The 16,127-nt window shown below is 36.0% G+C and overlaps 1 protein-coding gene across 1 annotated transcript in view; it reads left to right on the forward strand.

The window, feature by feature from the left end:
• The first annotated feature begins 543 nt into the window (after nt 1-543).
• The window catches only part of Nop10 (Nop10 ribonucleoprotein), a 31,828-nt gene continuing 16,244 nt past the window's right edge, over nt 544-16,127 (forward strand). The window contains exon 1 of the mRNA XM_090387765.1: nt 544-731. Within this exon, the coding sequence (XP_090243891.1) occupies nt 678-731 (54 nt within the window). The 5' untranslated portion in view covers nt 544-677. The remainder of the gene's footprint in view (nt 732-16,127) is intronic.

The following is a 16,127-nucleotide window of genomic DNA, read 5'->3' on the forward strand; positions in this document are numbered from 1 at the left end:
TCGCTGAAGACCATTCCAGAAGCTGTTGACGATGAGGAGCTTTCAAGGGATAATCGACGCCTGGTCGGTATATTCTTTAGAATCTCCTTGCACTCTGAAGTTTTTTCTTGTCAGACAGAAGCCTGCATCATACAAGCGTTGCTTTGAACTCCATGTTCCCTACATTCGTTTTTATATCAGCCGAATCCTCCAACCGATTAGCCCCGTATTTTAATCATTTATGTATCTAGATGCGATTCATCTGTCTGCTGATTTGTGTGCACTTCCGATCATTCTTTCTGGGTGCTGTAATTTCAACGTCAGAGTGTATTTAAAAAAAAATAATATATTTTCATATATAGTTTTATACTTTTTGTGCTCCATGGAATTTACTTCAATTGTAAAAGGGGTTGGTTGAGAAATACTGATTTGGAATAAGAGAAGAAAAAAACTTACCGTCAAAAAAAAACCTGGGTTATATTGGTTGTACAAAATTATAAATTGCCTAAAGTAGTGTGCAATCGAAAGTTTTGCGGTAGTGCTGACATCTATAGTGTGTTTATTTTCTGTCTGTCTACCACTGAGCGAGTCTAGTACTATCCTGTGCCTATTACTTTGTTAATTATTGGGCTTAAGATTTTTTATTTTATAACCAAGGTTTTTGTGCCGGCCTTCAAAGAAATTGATAATTCTGAATAATGTATTTAATGTATTATTTAAACGACAGTGGGGAGCGCGTTTATACACTGAAGGTAAGTCACAGTTCCAAATACAAAGGCTGCCAGATGATTTCAGCGCAGGCATTGAAACAATTTGAAATTTGACGAAGAAATGCGTCGAATTTTCAAACGAAGTTTCGCTGCGTTTCTTATAGCCATCATATTTCTGTAAAATAATTTTATCTTAAAATATTCTGATATAAACTATTTGATGTAATTTTTGATTTATTAATTTAAATAATGGTTAATCTTTACCTGTACAGTTGTGAATATGTTTGTATGTATGTATGAGATGTATGTATTTATAAAGATTATGTATGTATTATATTTGCATTCATGAAATAAATCCTAATGAAAATTACGATAAAAGTATATAACTTAAAAAGCTTCAAATCTTCATGATTATACTGACTTTGCAGGAAGAGTCAGGGTTTGGTAAAAATAAAGTAACTAGATTGAATTGAATTTTGATTTAGTATAAGTATTAACAAATGATTCATGAAAGCAAGTTTGTTTATACAGCATTGACAAAAAAAACCAAAAAACTTCCCATGTCACTTGACTGTCCCCTCTAATAGTTTATCTAGTTCTACCTTGAATTTATTCAAGCTACTCACTTTTTTTTTTTTTTTATGTAAACCCCAAACACGAATGATATTAGAACCTATAGTACTTAGTACCGGGCTTGGGTTCTACAACAGTACATGGAAGCTTGTTTCAACAATCAACTGCCTGTTGGTCGAAGGCAAACTTCTGCATGTCCTGCAACCATCCTTCCTCAGTTTGAATTTATGCCCCCTAATATGTAGTCTGAGCAGAAGGAAGAATGTTATCAGCATGCCAAATTCATTCAAAGCCTTAAAACGCCTCAATTAGATCACACTGCAGTCTCCAGATGCTGCAGTTTGCAGAACTGAAGTTTTTCTTAGTGAGAGCACCCTTTTGTTCCTCCTCACCAATCTTGTACTTCTCTGCATTTTTTCCAGCTCTGCACTTTTTCCAGCAGATCTACATCCAAAAATAATCCTTCCAGACCTGTTTGCAGTACTCAAGATGAGTCCTAACCATTTTGTACAATCAAACTTATCAGTTTGTACTTATTTGTTCATTCAATTATGTTGTTTATTATTTATGCAAAATGCATTTTATTGATAAGTTATTAACAAATTGGTGATCATCTCATTTCTTGTGTAGAAGGAAAGTATATTGGAAAATATTCCACAATGTACGCTTGTTACTTTGTCTTTTAACACATCCTGGCCATTTTGCTTTGATAAGCTTTGGCAACACAAGTTCCCTTTGATGTCTCACATGCCGTGAGCTCAGGAAAACAGCTGTTGGTTCTTGCTGGCTGCATGAGCCATGGCTGATGGCCCTCCAGCTTGTAAGAACCATAACATTATTTTAACTATGTCATATTTTATTACTTTTTTTTTTTTTTTTTTTAATGAATGTTGTCCATTTAATCAAAAAATTAAATTCTATACACTTAGACAGGTTTTATCTGATACTGTCAGGTGTTTTAATCCTTTTAAAATCACATTTTAATGATATTTTAATCTTTTTAAAATAAATTATCCTTTATGCGCTGTACCATATATCTTATCCTTATGATGTACATATTGTACTACCTAGATATCTTTTGACATATAACTTACTTCAGTAGGTCTTTGAAAACTTTTATGTAAAAATGTAATTAGTGGTTCCCCCCACTTCCAAAGAGGAAAAAAAATTGTGTATTCTGTAGTAGATATTTTACTTTTGTACAGTATTCTTTCTAAAATTGTAAGCTTTTTTGAGCAGCTATATTTTAATCAGTTTGTACTTGTTTGTTTATTCAAGCTTGTATATCTCCAAAATGGCCTTTACTGATAAGTTATTAATAAATCAGTGGGAATCTCAAAATGAGTTTATTGCTGCTACTTGAATATTTACTTAAGTCAACAATAAAAAAAAAATTAATTGAAAATTGGAAGCAGAAATGAAACCACATTACAAATTTTGGCATAGGGATAGTATGATTAACAATGTAAGGAAGCAAGTTTATGTAGTATTGGCCATTAAAAATAAAAAAATTGCTCAATTCATTTGCCCATTAATTCTAATAATTTGTCTAATTCGTTAAATTTATGCAAACTATCTTCCTCCAAGAAGCAATTGCTGTCTGGTGGAAGGCTTTAAACACTTCATTTAGATCACCATGTAGATGCCTGTTTTCTGCATGCTTCAGTTTACAGCACTCCTGTCTTTCTTGGTAAGAATATTTTCTATTCCTAGCTAATCTTATTGCTTTTCTCTGTGCCTTTCTAACAAGTCCTTAAAATAAAATTTCCAGACTGTAATATTATGATCCCCTAAAATGATAGGATTTGTGGGACCCACCACCCAATCTCTTGAGTAAAACTAATGACTTCATGTGATTCAGGGTTAAGAAATAAATAAATATATCACTTTTAATACTTATAATTTTAATTGTATGTATTAAATAAATGTGATAGTCTTACTACTGCACTTAGATATGAAATTCTCTGAGCAGTTTTGACAGACTGCCAGGACAGTTCATAGGGATTTGTCAATAATCTACAGGAATTTTGCTAGCAGGGATAAGGAGATGATAATCCCATTGTATAAGGCAATGGACAGGCTACATCATGGGTACTGCATACAGGTCTGGAGGCCTCATTTTAGGAAGAATAGAGCTGTTGGAATGGGTGTGGAGAAGAGTAATGAGATTGATGAGGGGAACAAAGGGATGCTCTTACCAAGAAAAGCTTCAGTTTTGCAAATTACAGTGTTTAGAGACTACACACCTCCAAGATGACTGACTTGAAGTGGTTTAAGGTTTTGAAGGGGTTGAGTAAGCTCAATGCCGATGGGATTCTTCCTCTTGCTCAGACTGTGCTCATGCTAAGCATAAATTCAAATTAGCATTAGCATTATTATTACTATATGGTGCAAGAAATCAAGCTTATATAGCATCAGTAAAAAAAAACAAACTTTCCATTTCACCCATCCATTCACTCCAAAAGATTGTCTAGTTCAGCCTTGAATTTATTTAAGCTGTCAACTTCCACAATGACAGATGGAACTTTGTTCCAGCAATCAACCACCCACTGGCTGTTCTACAATTGTGACATATCTGACTGCACAATTACCTCCAGGCCTTTTTCATTCTTTACCTCCCTGAGTGTAGTACCACACAGTTGGTATATTATTCTAGGATTACTGCTACCCATATGCAGCACTTTGCATTTGTCAGTGTTAAACTTCAGTTGCCACCTCTCAGCCCATATGCTCAACTTTTCCAGATCCTGTTGCAGCAGCATACTGTCCTTACTGTCATTAACAACCCTACCAACCATTGTATCATCTGCAAACATTAAGCCTGATATACCTTCATCAATATACAGAAAACAATAATGGGCCCAAAGCGAGTCACCGGGGAATAACATTAGTACACAAAGAGCAGTGTCCATTGATTACCACTCTCTCTCTCTCCCACTCAACCATCCCTTTATCTATAACAGCAAACTTGCCCTTAATGGTATACAGCTCCAATTTGTATGGTAGTCCATCTGCAACAGTATCAAAAGCTTTCCTGAAATCCAAGTATATGATATCAAAATTATTTTTTGCATCCAGTTCCTTTGTGACCACATCGTAGTATCCTATCAAATTAGATGACTTCGACTTAACAAACCCATGCTGTGTCTGAACTATAACTGCAGTCTTGTCTAGATGATCCTAGATATAGACCTGTTAGTTTAACTTCCTGCAATAGAAGTTAAACTAATGGGTCTGTAATTACTCGTCTCCTTTTGATCCCCATTTGTGAATTGGGGATACATTTGCACATCTCCGGTCTGTTGGGACTTTCCCTGAGTCCAAGGATGATGAGTCAGTTTGGTGTGACATAAACACTGGGAAAGCAAAAATGAGGGTAAGAGTTTGTTATAGATCTAATGACTCTGATGAGTAGAATGAACAATTATACAGAGAAATAGTGGGCCAGTAAATCAGTGTCTTATAATTGGGGAATTTTAACTTCCCAGATATTGACTGGAACTTGTGGGTTGGTCACTCACACACACACACACACACTAGCAAAGCTTTTGTGGATGATTGTTTTCTACAGTAGCATGTTAGAGAGGCAACCACATGGAGTAACACTCTTGATCTTATTATTCATACATTAAGAATTTACAGATAAAGGAATGACTAGGCAGCAGTGATCACAATGTACTGATATGGGATTTACTTAAAGAACTACCATCAGGAGCAAAGGGAAGGGTTTTTGATTTCGTATTTGGCATACTGCTCTGGTGATGATGATGTTACCAGCAGCAAATTCTAAATGGAAAGCATTCAAGGAAGTAATCTTGGAAGCTATTAGGCTTTTTGTTCCAACTAAGAAATACTGTTCTGGGTTTAGGCCCAAATGGATGTCAGATGAACTGATGAGACTCGTGGAAGAGGAGAAAAACACATGGGACGCATATAAATTATCAGGCGACACAAAAGCCTATGGTAGATATAAGCTGGTCTGTAATCAAGTCACAAAGGAGGTTAGGCAAGTAGAGACAGATTATGAGAAATATTTGGCAAAGGATGCAAAGAAAAACAGCAAAGACTTCTTTACTTATATAAACTCTAAAAGGAAGGGGATGAATCAGATTGGTCCACTTGATATCAATGATTTCACTATAGATGAGCATTCTCAGATAGCTGCCAAACTAAATGAGTATTTTGCACTACATTCACACATGAGGAGTTATTCAAGGTGGAGAGGGCCAGTTGTTTATCAAACTCTAACCGGGAGTCAAATGATTTTGTAATAACTGAGAGCAAAGTGGAGGAGAAATTGTTGAAGTTAAACATAAGAAAGGCACCTGGGGTGGATGGGATCTGTCCAGTTATATTAAAGGAAGTGGCAAAGGAAGTAAGCAAAAACCCTTAGCCATAATTATGAAAGCATCCTTGGACTTAGGGGAAGTCCCCAAGACTGGAAATGTGCAATGTATCTCCAATTTACAAAGAAGGCTCAGAGAGTTACATGAATTGTTACTGCAGTCTTGTCTAGATGATCCGGCAATGCTTCTTTAACCAGTGACTCTGTTATTTTCTCTGGAACAGAAGTCAAGCTAACAGGTCTGTAATTACTCGTGTAACTCTTTGATCTTCCTTTGTGAATTGGAGATACATTTGCATGTGCAAATGTGTGTAATTTTGCATGGGTGTTTTTAAGGGGACGTCTTGTCTGACCAATTTGATTGGATACTATAATGTGTTTTATCAAAGGAATTGGATGCAAAAAATTATGGTATAATATACTTGGATTTCAGGAAAGCTGTTGATACTGTTGCACATAGAAGACTACTGTACAAATTGGAGCAGTATAGCATTACGGGCAAGGTGCTACAATGGATAAAAGGATCGTTCAGTGGGAGAAGACAGAGTGGTAATTATTGGACACTGCTCTTCATGGACTAATGTTAGTGGTTTCCCCCAGAATTCAGTTTTGGGCTCATTGTCGTTTTGTGTATTTATCAATGATATTGATGATGGTATATCAAGCTTAATATAAAAGTTTGCAGATGATACAAAGGTTGGCAGGGTTTTTAATAACAGTAATGACAGTATGCTGCTGCAACAGGATCTGGAAAAGTTGAGCAGATGGGCTGAGAAGTGGCAAACGAAGTTTAACATTGACAAATGCAAAGTACTGCATATTGGTAGCAGTAACCCTTGAGAAATGTATCAACTGGGTGGTGTTACACTCAGGGTAGTGGAGAATGAAAGAGGCATGGGAATAATTGTGCAGTCAGATATGAAGTTTTCTGTGTACTGCATTCAGGTTTGGAAGCCTCATTTTAGGAAGGATGTAGAGTTGCTAGAATGAGTACAGAGAAGGGCAACAAGAATGCTGATGGGATTATTCCTCTTGTTCATATTACAAATCTGAGGGGGCATAAGCTGAAATTGAGGAGAGACAGTCGTTGAATAGATGTGTGGAAATTATTTGCCTTTAGCCAGTGGGTAATTGATTGCTGGGACAAACTTCTATCTGTTGTTGTGGAAGTTGATAGCTTGAATAAATTCAAGGCAGAACTAGACAAACATTTGGAATGAATGGATGGGTGAAATGGGAAGGTTTTTTTTTTTTTCCTTTTGGCTGATGCTGTATAAGCTTGTTTTCTTGTATCATATGTCTCTACTAATGCCCTCATAATTATAGCTAAAGGCCTGTTTATTTCCTTTGCTGCCTCCTTTAACATAACTGGATAGATTTCACCCACCCCAATGCCTTTCTTATGTTTAACTTAACATAATTAGGAAGGATAGTTGCAGAATTGATGTATGGAAGTTTACCTTCAGCCAGCAGGTGATTTATTGTTTAAACTAACATCTGTTTTGTGAACATGGGTAGTTTGGATAAATTCAAGGAAGAACTAAACAGCTAATGGAGTGGATGGACAGATAATATGGGAAGTTATTTGCTTTCTTGAATCATTTGCCACTATTAATACTAATTTTATAAAATGAAACTGTTTCAATTGGAAATAAGATGAAAAAAAAAAAAAAAAAAATCCCAGCAGGTTAAGAACCCAAAACAGAATAAATAATAATAAATTAAGTTGCTCACATCCAGCATCATGAGAACCTCTGCTGGAAGAGTTCCTGTTTATGACTGTAGCAACTTGCGCCGGTAGATAAATGTTCTTGTTTATACTCCGACACAATCACCAGGTCAGCGGAGTTTACAGTAAATCATAATACAAACGTTCATCATATTTAACAGTCACAGGCTTGCACCTCAGTCTCCTCACAGAGTGCGTGCTACGGCATTCACGCTCCTGACCACTCAGCTACATCAGGCCTGAACTTTATATAAGAGATAATCTAAGTAAAAAATGAATAGCAAATGCTTAAAAAACGGTACTCACCTTGTATAAATCTGCAATAAATTTATTGGTAGATGGTGGCTAAATTTAGATTGGAAGAAGCATTAAAAAGAACTAAGGCGGAGAATGGGGCGAAAATATTTTAAACAGATTTTAAAATGAGTGCAAGGAAGTAGAAGTGCAGATCTCCAATCCTTGGTTGTCATAAAGAGGTTAAAAGATACAAATGAAAAAAAGAAAAGACCGATAGTGCCAATAGTCGTTACGAGGGACTTTCATTGAATAAATCGGCATCAGTTGGCAAATGGGAGAGAAGTGAGCACGTGTTGTATTTAAAGTTTATCTATACTCTCATGATGCTCTTTTTGACACGTGGGAGCTTTAGCCGCGAGAGGTTCCAAGCCGGTGAGAGATTGAAGGGAAGTTTAGCGTTAATAATATTGAGATCGGAATGGTGTCGGTACCATTCGATGGTGAGGGTTTCATATTGAAGAATTCTGTAGCTCGATCTAAGTTTAATAATAGTGATGGCAGAGTCAACAAGGGGGGTGTGGTTGTGGGTTGTTAACTCAGTGCAGGATTGATTTGTCCTGAAACTGTTGAAGTGGTAGTATGCGCGGGTATTGGAAGTTGTGGAGGAACCGAATTTGGTGGTAGTGCTGCCGACGTAACAGGTGTCGCAGTTTGGTTGGCATTTTATGAGATATATTATATTATTGAGATCACTGATGGGATATTTGTGTGTATCTTTATAAGAATGAAATAGGGAACCTAGTTTATTGTAAGTAGAGAAGGTGAGGGAGATGCCGGTATCTTTGAATGTACGTCGGGACTGTGCTGAGAGTTCACTATGGTAAGGAGAGAACTATGTGAGTATTTGTCTTGTTACTGTGTCTGGTGGGGTTATTAATACTGTTTTTAACGGTAGATATTGTGTGTTGGATGAGTTGAGGTGGGGGGGGGAGCTCTTGGCTATGAATTTATCAGTAAGGTATTGAAGTTCATTGTGTAGATTGTTTTGTGAAAAGCTGAATTTGATAGCGTTGTAGATTTGGTTGTGTAGAATGGCTTTTTTGGTACTAAGGGGATGATGTGAAGTGAAATGTAGATATTTACTGGGGTGCGTGTTTTTTCTGAAAATCTTGGTATTTAAATTTGTGTCTGTTGTATAAATAGTGAGATTAAGAAAATTAATCTGGTTGTCCGTTTCGATTTTGAGGGTAAGGTTTAGCCTGTAATGTATTGTATTGAATTTTAAAAAAAGATTGTCTATGGTTGTTCTGTTGCCTATTATTAGGATATCATCGGCGTAGCGTATGTATAATTTAATTTCAGAAGGCAAAGGTTGTAAAATCTGGTTTTTAATAGTGGCGAGATAAATTTCAGAAAGGGGGCAGAAATGCCTAAACCCATTGGTAAACCGAATGTTTGTCGATAAATTTTATTATTAAATCTAAAATATCTAGCGTCTAGTAAAAGAGTGGTAAGTTGGTGCCTCCATAGCCAGGAGCTATGGAGCAGTAGTGCATATCACACACTTCTTGATTAGACTAGGGTTCGAGCCCGTACCCACCAAATACAGAGGATGGGGCAGGTCAGGGAATGACTACCGCATATTCCCAGCCCGCATAAAGGGTGAGGGTTGGCGTCAGGAAGGGCATCTGGCTGTAAAAATTGCATGCCAAAACAATAAAAAAACGTTGACCCCATATAATGGGAAAAGGCAAGGATAAAAAAAAAAAAAAGTAAGAGTGGTAAGTTCAAGAATGTGGTCAACTGAAAGAGTGGTATGTTTCGTTAAAGTGTCATGAGCTGTTAGAAGTATGAGTCATGCTTGTAGGGTGAAAGGAATATGCACATTAGTGTATAGGGATACGTCGTCAAAAGAAGCTAATGTCTTCGTCGGAAATGGTGGTGTTGCTGATTTTTTGGAATGTTTGGTTGGTATTATTAATTTTGAATGTAGAGAATCGAGTGAGTGGGGATATAATTTTGACAAGGAAGGTGGATAAATTAGCAAAAGCTGATCTACTAAAAGAAACGATAGGTCTTAGCGGGTGGCCAGGTTTGTGTAAACTTGGTTATTCCGAACACGTGGGGCAGAATATTGTTGCAAATACCTATCTGTTGTAATGTAAAGAGGTTGATTTCTTTGTTCTGTCTGAGTTTTCTGAGAATTGTCAAGTTTATTTTTAAGTTTTGTAATGTTGTGGTGGCTGTCATTTGTATATGTATTTTAGCCGACCAAGATACATATACAAATGACAGCAACCACAACATTACAAAACTTAAAAATAAACTAGACACAATTCTCAGAAAACTCAGACAGAACAAAGAAATCAACCTCTTTACATTACAACAGATAGGTATTCACAACAATATTCTGCCCCACATGTTCGGAATAACCAAGTTAGACAAACCTGGCCACCCGCTAAGACCTATCGTTTCTTTTAGTAGATCAGCTTTTGCTAATTTATCCACATTCCTTGTCAAAATTATATCCCCACTCACTCGATTCCCTACATTCAAAATTAATAATACCAACCAAGCATTCCAAAAAATCAGCAACACCACCATATCCGACGAAGATGTATTAGCTTCTTCTGACGTCATATCCTTATACACTAATGTGCATATTCCTTTCACCCTACAAGCATTATGCATTCTTCTAACAGCTGATGACACTTTAACAAAACTTACCACTCTTTTACTAGATGCTAGATATTTTAGATTTAATAATAAAATTTATCGACAAACATTCGGTTTACCAATGGGTTTAGTCATTTCAGCCCCCCTTTCTGAAATTTATCTCGCCACCATTGAAAACCAAATTTTACAACCTTTCCCTTCTGAAATTAAATTATACATACGCTACGCCGATGATATCCTAATAATAGGCAACAGAACAACCATAGACAATCTTTTTTTAAAATTCAATACAATACATGACAGGCTAAACCTTACCCTCAAAATTGCAACGGACAACCAGATTAATTTTCTTAATCTCACTATTTATACAACAGACACAAATTTAAATACCAAGATTTTCAGAAAAAACACACACACACACTGGTAAATATCTACATTTCACTTCACATTATCCCCTTAGTACCAAAAAAGCCATCCTACACAACCAAATCTACAACGCTATCAAATTCAGCTCTTCACAAAACAATCTACACAATGAACTTCAATACCTTACTGATAAATTCATAGCCAAGAGCTCCCCCCTCAACTCATCCACCACACAATATCTACCGTTAAAAACAGTATTAATAACCCCACCAGACACAGTAACAAGACAAATACTCACATAGTTCTCCCTACCATAGTGAACTCTCAGCACAGTCCCGACGTACATTCAAAGATACCGGCATCTCCCTCACCTTCTCTACTTACAATAAACTAGGTTCCCTATTTAATTCTTATAAAGATACACACAAATATCCCATCAGTGATCTCAATAATATAATATATCTCATAAAATGCCAACCAAACTGCGACACCTGTTACGTCGGCAGCACTACCACCAAATTCGGTTCCTCCACAACTTCCAATACCCGCGCATACTACCACTTCAACAGTTTCAGGACAACTCAATCCTGCACTGAGTTAACAACCCACAATTACACCCCCCTTGTTGACTCTGCCATCACTATTATTAAACTTAGATCGATCTACAGAATTCTTCAATGTGAAACCCTCACCATCGAATGGTACCGACACCATTCCGATCTCAATATTATTAACGCTAAACTTCCCTTCAATCTCTCACCGGCTTGGAACCTCTTGCGGCTAAAGCTCCCACGTGTCAAAAAGAGCATCATGAGAGTATAGATAAACTTTAAATACAACACGTGCTCACTTCTCTCCCATTTGCCAACTGATGCCGGTTTATTCAACGAAAGTCCCTCGTAACGACTATTGGCACCACCGGTCTTCTCTTTTTTTTTTTCATTTTTTCATTTGTGTCTTTTAACCTCTTTACGACAACCAAGGATTGGAGATCTGCACTTCTGCTTCCTTGCACTCATTTTAAAATCTGTTTAAAATATTTTCACCCCATTCTTCCGCCTTAGTTCTTTTTAATGCTTCTTCCAACCTAAATTTAGCCACCATCTACCAATAAATTTATTGCAGATTTATACAAGGTGAGTACCGTTTTTTTAAGCATTTGCTATTCATTTTTTAGTCCGATTTATCACAGTATTATAAGATTACTATAATTTCACTATTGAGATAATCTAAGCTATTTATTGAAAAAGAATAATATTATTTATGATAACAGTAAGCCTAGTTGTAAGAAAAGGACATAACAATTATAATTTGTATTTCTATTTTACAACTGATGAAGATTTTAAGTTCCGTACAATTTCCGGTTTATCTCACTTACCTTTCTTGAATTTGTGGGCAGCAATTTAGAATTTTTTTTTAAAAATCTTTTTGTGCAGTGATTGCCAGTGCATAGGCATTTAAGTTTTGGGTATTTCCAGTTGTCTTAACTGTAATAACTCTCTTTGTTAATAGATTAAGTCAGTTCTATTAATTTTACTTGTTTAGTTAAAAGTCTATAATAAAATCCTAATAACTGATTGCTGTAATATTAAATCTGAGTCTCAAAATTCAATTTTGTGAAAAATATCCCTGCGATTGTTTGATCCATTCAAAAACTTCTTAAAAATGGTTTCACCCTTTAAAATAATTTACAATAAATATAATTTTAGCTATTTGTACAATTTTAAACATTTAAATATTATGGAAGCTGTCAACATCCTAAGCTACCTTAATGAAGTAGTACAATATACGATTCTTCAACTTTGAAGAATAAAGAATAGAAGTTAAGCACTTTAATACATGTTACTAATAATGCAAAAGCAATAAAGTAATATTTGAAAAGGCACTACTGCAGTCTGTATCACAAGCTAAAAGTTTGTGTGTTTATTTCTCGTAAATACCAACACAATATAAGGAATGCAAAGTAGAAAATTTATGTTTGAAATAGTGGTGCTGCAGCTTGATTACCACAAATTTTTTGCATTGTGATACAAGGTACTATAAATATAGTAGTACTGTATTTTCCCAAAGGAAAAAATGGAGAGATGTGAGGTCTGGTGACCTGGGTAGCCATTCAGTTGGGCCTTGTTGTCCTATCCATCTGTTGGGGCTCTGTTCATTGAGGTAGTTTTGCACAACCAATGAATAATACAGTGGTGCTTTGTCTTGTTGGAAGAACATGTTGATTCTTCATTGTAAAGAAACATCATCCAGAAAATCTATCAAGTAATTTTGTAGCATATGTAAGTACGTTTTGCCAGTAATATTGTCAAAGAAATAAGGACCAATTATTTGACCAGCCCACACTATTACAGAAGGTTCGTTTTGCATGTTAGTTGCTACCATCCAGTTAGGATTACTGTCTGACCAGTAATGAAAATTGTCTACTGATGTTACTATTTAGGTAATATACTGCCTCGTTACTGAAGATCAATACATTGCTGTTTGCACAAAACTCTTGTCATTGATCTATGTTGTCATGATGCCAATCTGGAATGGATTGCACTTTATATGGGTGAAAATGATTTTCTCAAAGAATACATACATACTACTGAAATTTGACTAACCCCTGATTTTTGACTTAATTTCCTTGTTGGATTTTTTGGGCTGTTGCAAGCTGCCCCAATGTTGTTTCTTTATCAGTTACACTTTTTGGTCTCCTACCTCTTGTTTATTTAAAACAGTTTATTTTCTCAAAGAATACATACTACAGAAATTTGACTAACCCCTGATTTTTGACTTAATTTCCTTGTTGGATTTTTTGGGCTGTTGCAAGCTGCCCCAATGTTGTTTCTTTATCAGTTACACTTTTTGGTCTCCTAGCTCTTGTTTATTTAAAACAGTTTATTAGTTATCCAACAGTTCACTGATCAACTGGAGGCCTGGTACCCCATACATAAACACTAAACTCACTTTGTTCAACCATTTTTTAGCTCTGAAACAAAAAAAGAAATTAATTTTTAGTATTTATAATGGTGTACAACTTTTGAATCACCCTGTATATTATTGACAGACCTCCATGAGCTATCCTAGCAGCCTGTCTGCATTAATCAGAGAATTTCATTGTAGACTGTACAATTACTCCTAGGTCTTAATTCTTGGCCATCTTGAGTGTAATATCACACAGTTTATATGTTAATCTGGGATTACTTCTACCCATATACGGTGCCTTGTTTGTCAATGTTAAACTTTAATTGCTACTTCTGAACCCATCTTCCTAATGTTTCTACATCTTGTTGCAGTAGAATACCCGATTATTTATTAATCATCCTGCCAGCCATCATATCATTTGCAGACTTGGACATTAAATTTGATATGCCTTCATTAGTAATGTTAATAAGTATTGAAATCAGTAAAGGACATAGCACTGAATCCCGAGGAACTCTACTGATAACATTAGTCCATGAAGAGCAGCAGCCATTAATAACCACTCTGCCTCCTGCCAATTGACCATCTCTTACCCATAGCAACAACCTGCCCCTAATTCCATGCTGCTCCAGTTTGTAAAGCAGTCTTTTGTGTGGAAAGTAACAAAAACTATACTGAAATCTAAGTATATGATGTAAAAAATAATTTTTTGGGCGTAACTGTGTGAACAGTAGTTGATAAGATTGGTCAGACAAGATCTCCGCTTAACAAATCCATGCTTTGTTTGCTATATGACTGCATTTCTGTCAAGATGATCGTGTATTACTTCTTTAACCACTGACTTCATTCCTTTCACTGGAACAGAAGTCAAGCTTACAAATCTCCAATTACTCACATCACCCTTTGGTTCTCACCTCCCCCAAGAATAAGAGGCATATGCCTATCTGTAATCTGTAGGGAGCTCTCATAAGTCCAAAGATACTCTCATATTTACAATTAAAGATTTCTTTCTATGTGTTTCTTTACCAAGCACATAACTCCCCTTCCCCTCCTGTTCTATTTGTACACATTGAACTTACCATATTCAAAATTTTCCATTCCCCTATATATCTACAAAAAAAAAAAAAATCCCCTATGTCTGAGTGGCACCATATTTCTGTTATATTTAATGTCTGCATATGATGACTTAATCATATGCAGACGTTTAGATTCATCAAATTATTTACTATAGCATACATGTGCACCTGTTTTTGCTCTTTGCAACCCTAACATGGCCAATGTATTTGCTTGTTCCTTGAGGACCCTATGCAGGCCTGTAACCTCCCACACCTTTCTTTTCAAGCTGCTGCTCCATGTCCCAATAGAAGCAGTACGAGAATCAGTTTCATAGTTAGAAAATGTTTAGATTTATACAGATAGAAATTGTTTAGAATTAGATAGCTAGAAATTGTTAAGTTTTACGTTATATTATTACATTATAATATGCCATTAAATGATTAGGCTGCATATGCCACGAAACTTGCAGTTTTCTGACCCATTTAATACGGCCTTGGTAATATATCAGAAAACATCCTTGTAACCTTTTTAAGTGTATCCCATCATTGTTAAACAATCTCATGTTAACAAGTATAGACCATGCCAAGAAAAATTCTGCTCCATGAGCCTTGCACAATCTCTCCAGGGTCCAATTTATTGACAAGCGTCTTATCATGTACTCCCATCTATTGTGTCAGGGCAAAATTCCATACACTTCAAATTTAATTCTAACTTATTATTATTACTATCTGTTTATTCACCATAGTTCCTTCCTCCCCCCATACAACCATTGGCTAGGAGGGTGGGCAAGTTCTGATTATTCATAGTATACATTAGACATATTCTCAAGATATTTAAAATACACTGAAATAGAAAAATATATATATAGGAATTGGTATACATGTCAGTTATTCTGAAATTCACATTATTTACAATAACATAATGCAATGTATGTAATAACATACATTGTCATGTTATTACAATTCAAATACATAATTTACATTGCTATAAATTGTGTAGATTTACATTTTATTATTACATTATTTAATTTACTGGTAAATTAACTCAATCTTTTATAATTCTGACCACAATTTTGATCCAGAATTTGACATCTGTAGAATTTGTCTTCAGGCATGGCTCAGTGAATAAGGTATTGAAATGCTGGTTGGTGTTGCTTGGGGAAACATCCCTCTTAATGATTCTGTCTTGGTGTGATGCCTCCGTAGCCAGGTGGGCAGGAGCAGCAGTGCATTCTGGTCTCTTGCCAAAGCTATTGGCCGCAACTTTTGTCCATCTCTGCTCACACTTCTGTCCAAACCAGATGGTTCTGTTGTCACTTCAGCCAAGGATAAAGCTGACCTGCTAGCATTCCATGTTTCTTCCAACTCATGTATTAATGATCTTGGTAAAACACTTCCCACCATTTCCAACATGCTCAATGCCTCCTGTGGTCTTCCATCAAAAGGATGTCAGAAGGATTTTGACGAATCTTGATGCTAAGAAAGCTCCAGGTCCCAATGGTATTTCTCCACTTGTTCTCAAAACCTGTACTCCTGAACTTACTCCTCAT

Source organism: Mastigoproctus giganteus, chromosome 13 (genome assembly GCF_048544385.1).
Source record: "Mastigoproctus giganteus isolate SK-2022 chromosome 13, ASM4854438v1, whole genome shotgun sequence".
Lineage (NCBI taxonomy): Eukaryota > Metazoa > Arthropoda > Arachnida > Uropygi > Thelyphonidae > Mastigoproctus > Mastigoproctus giganteus.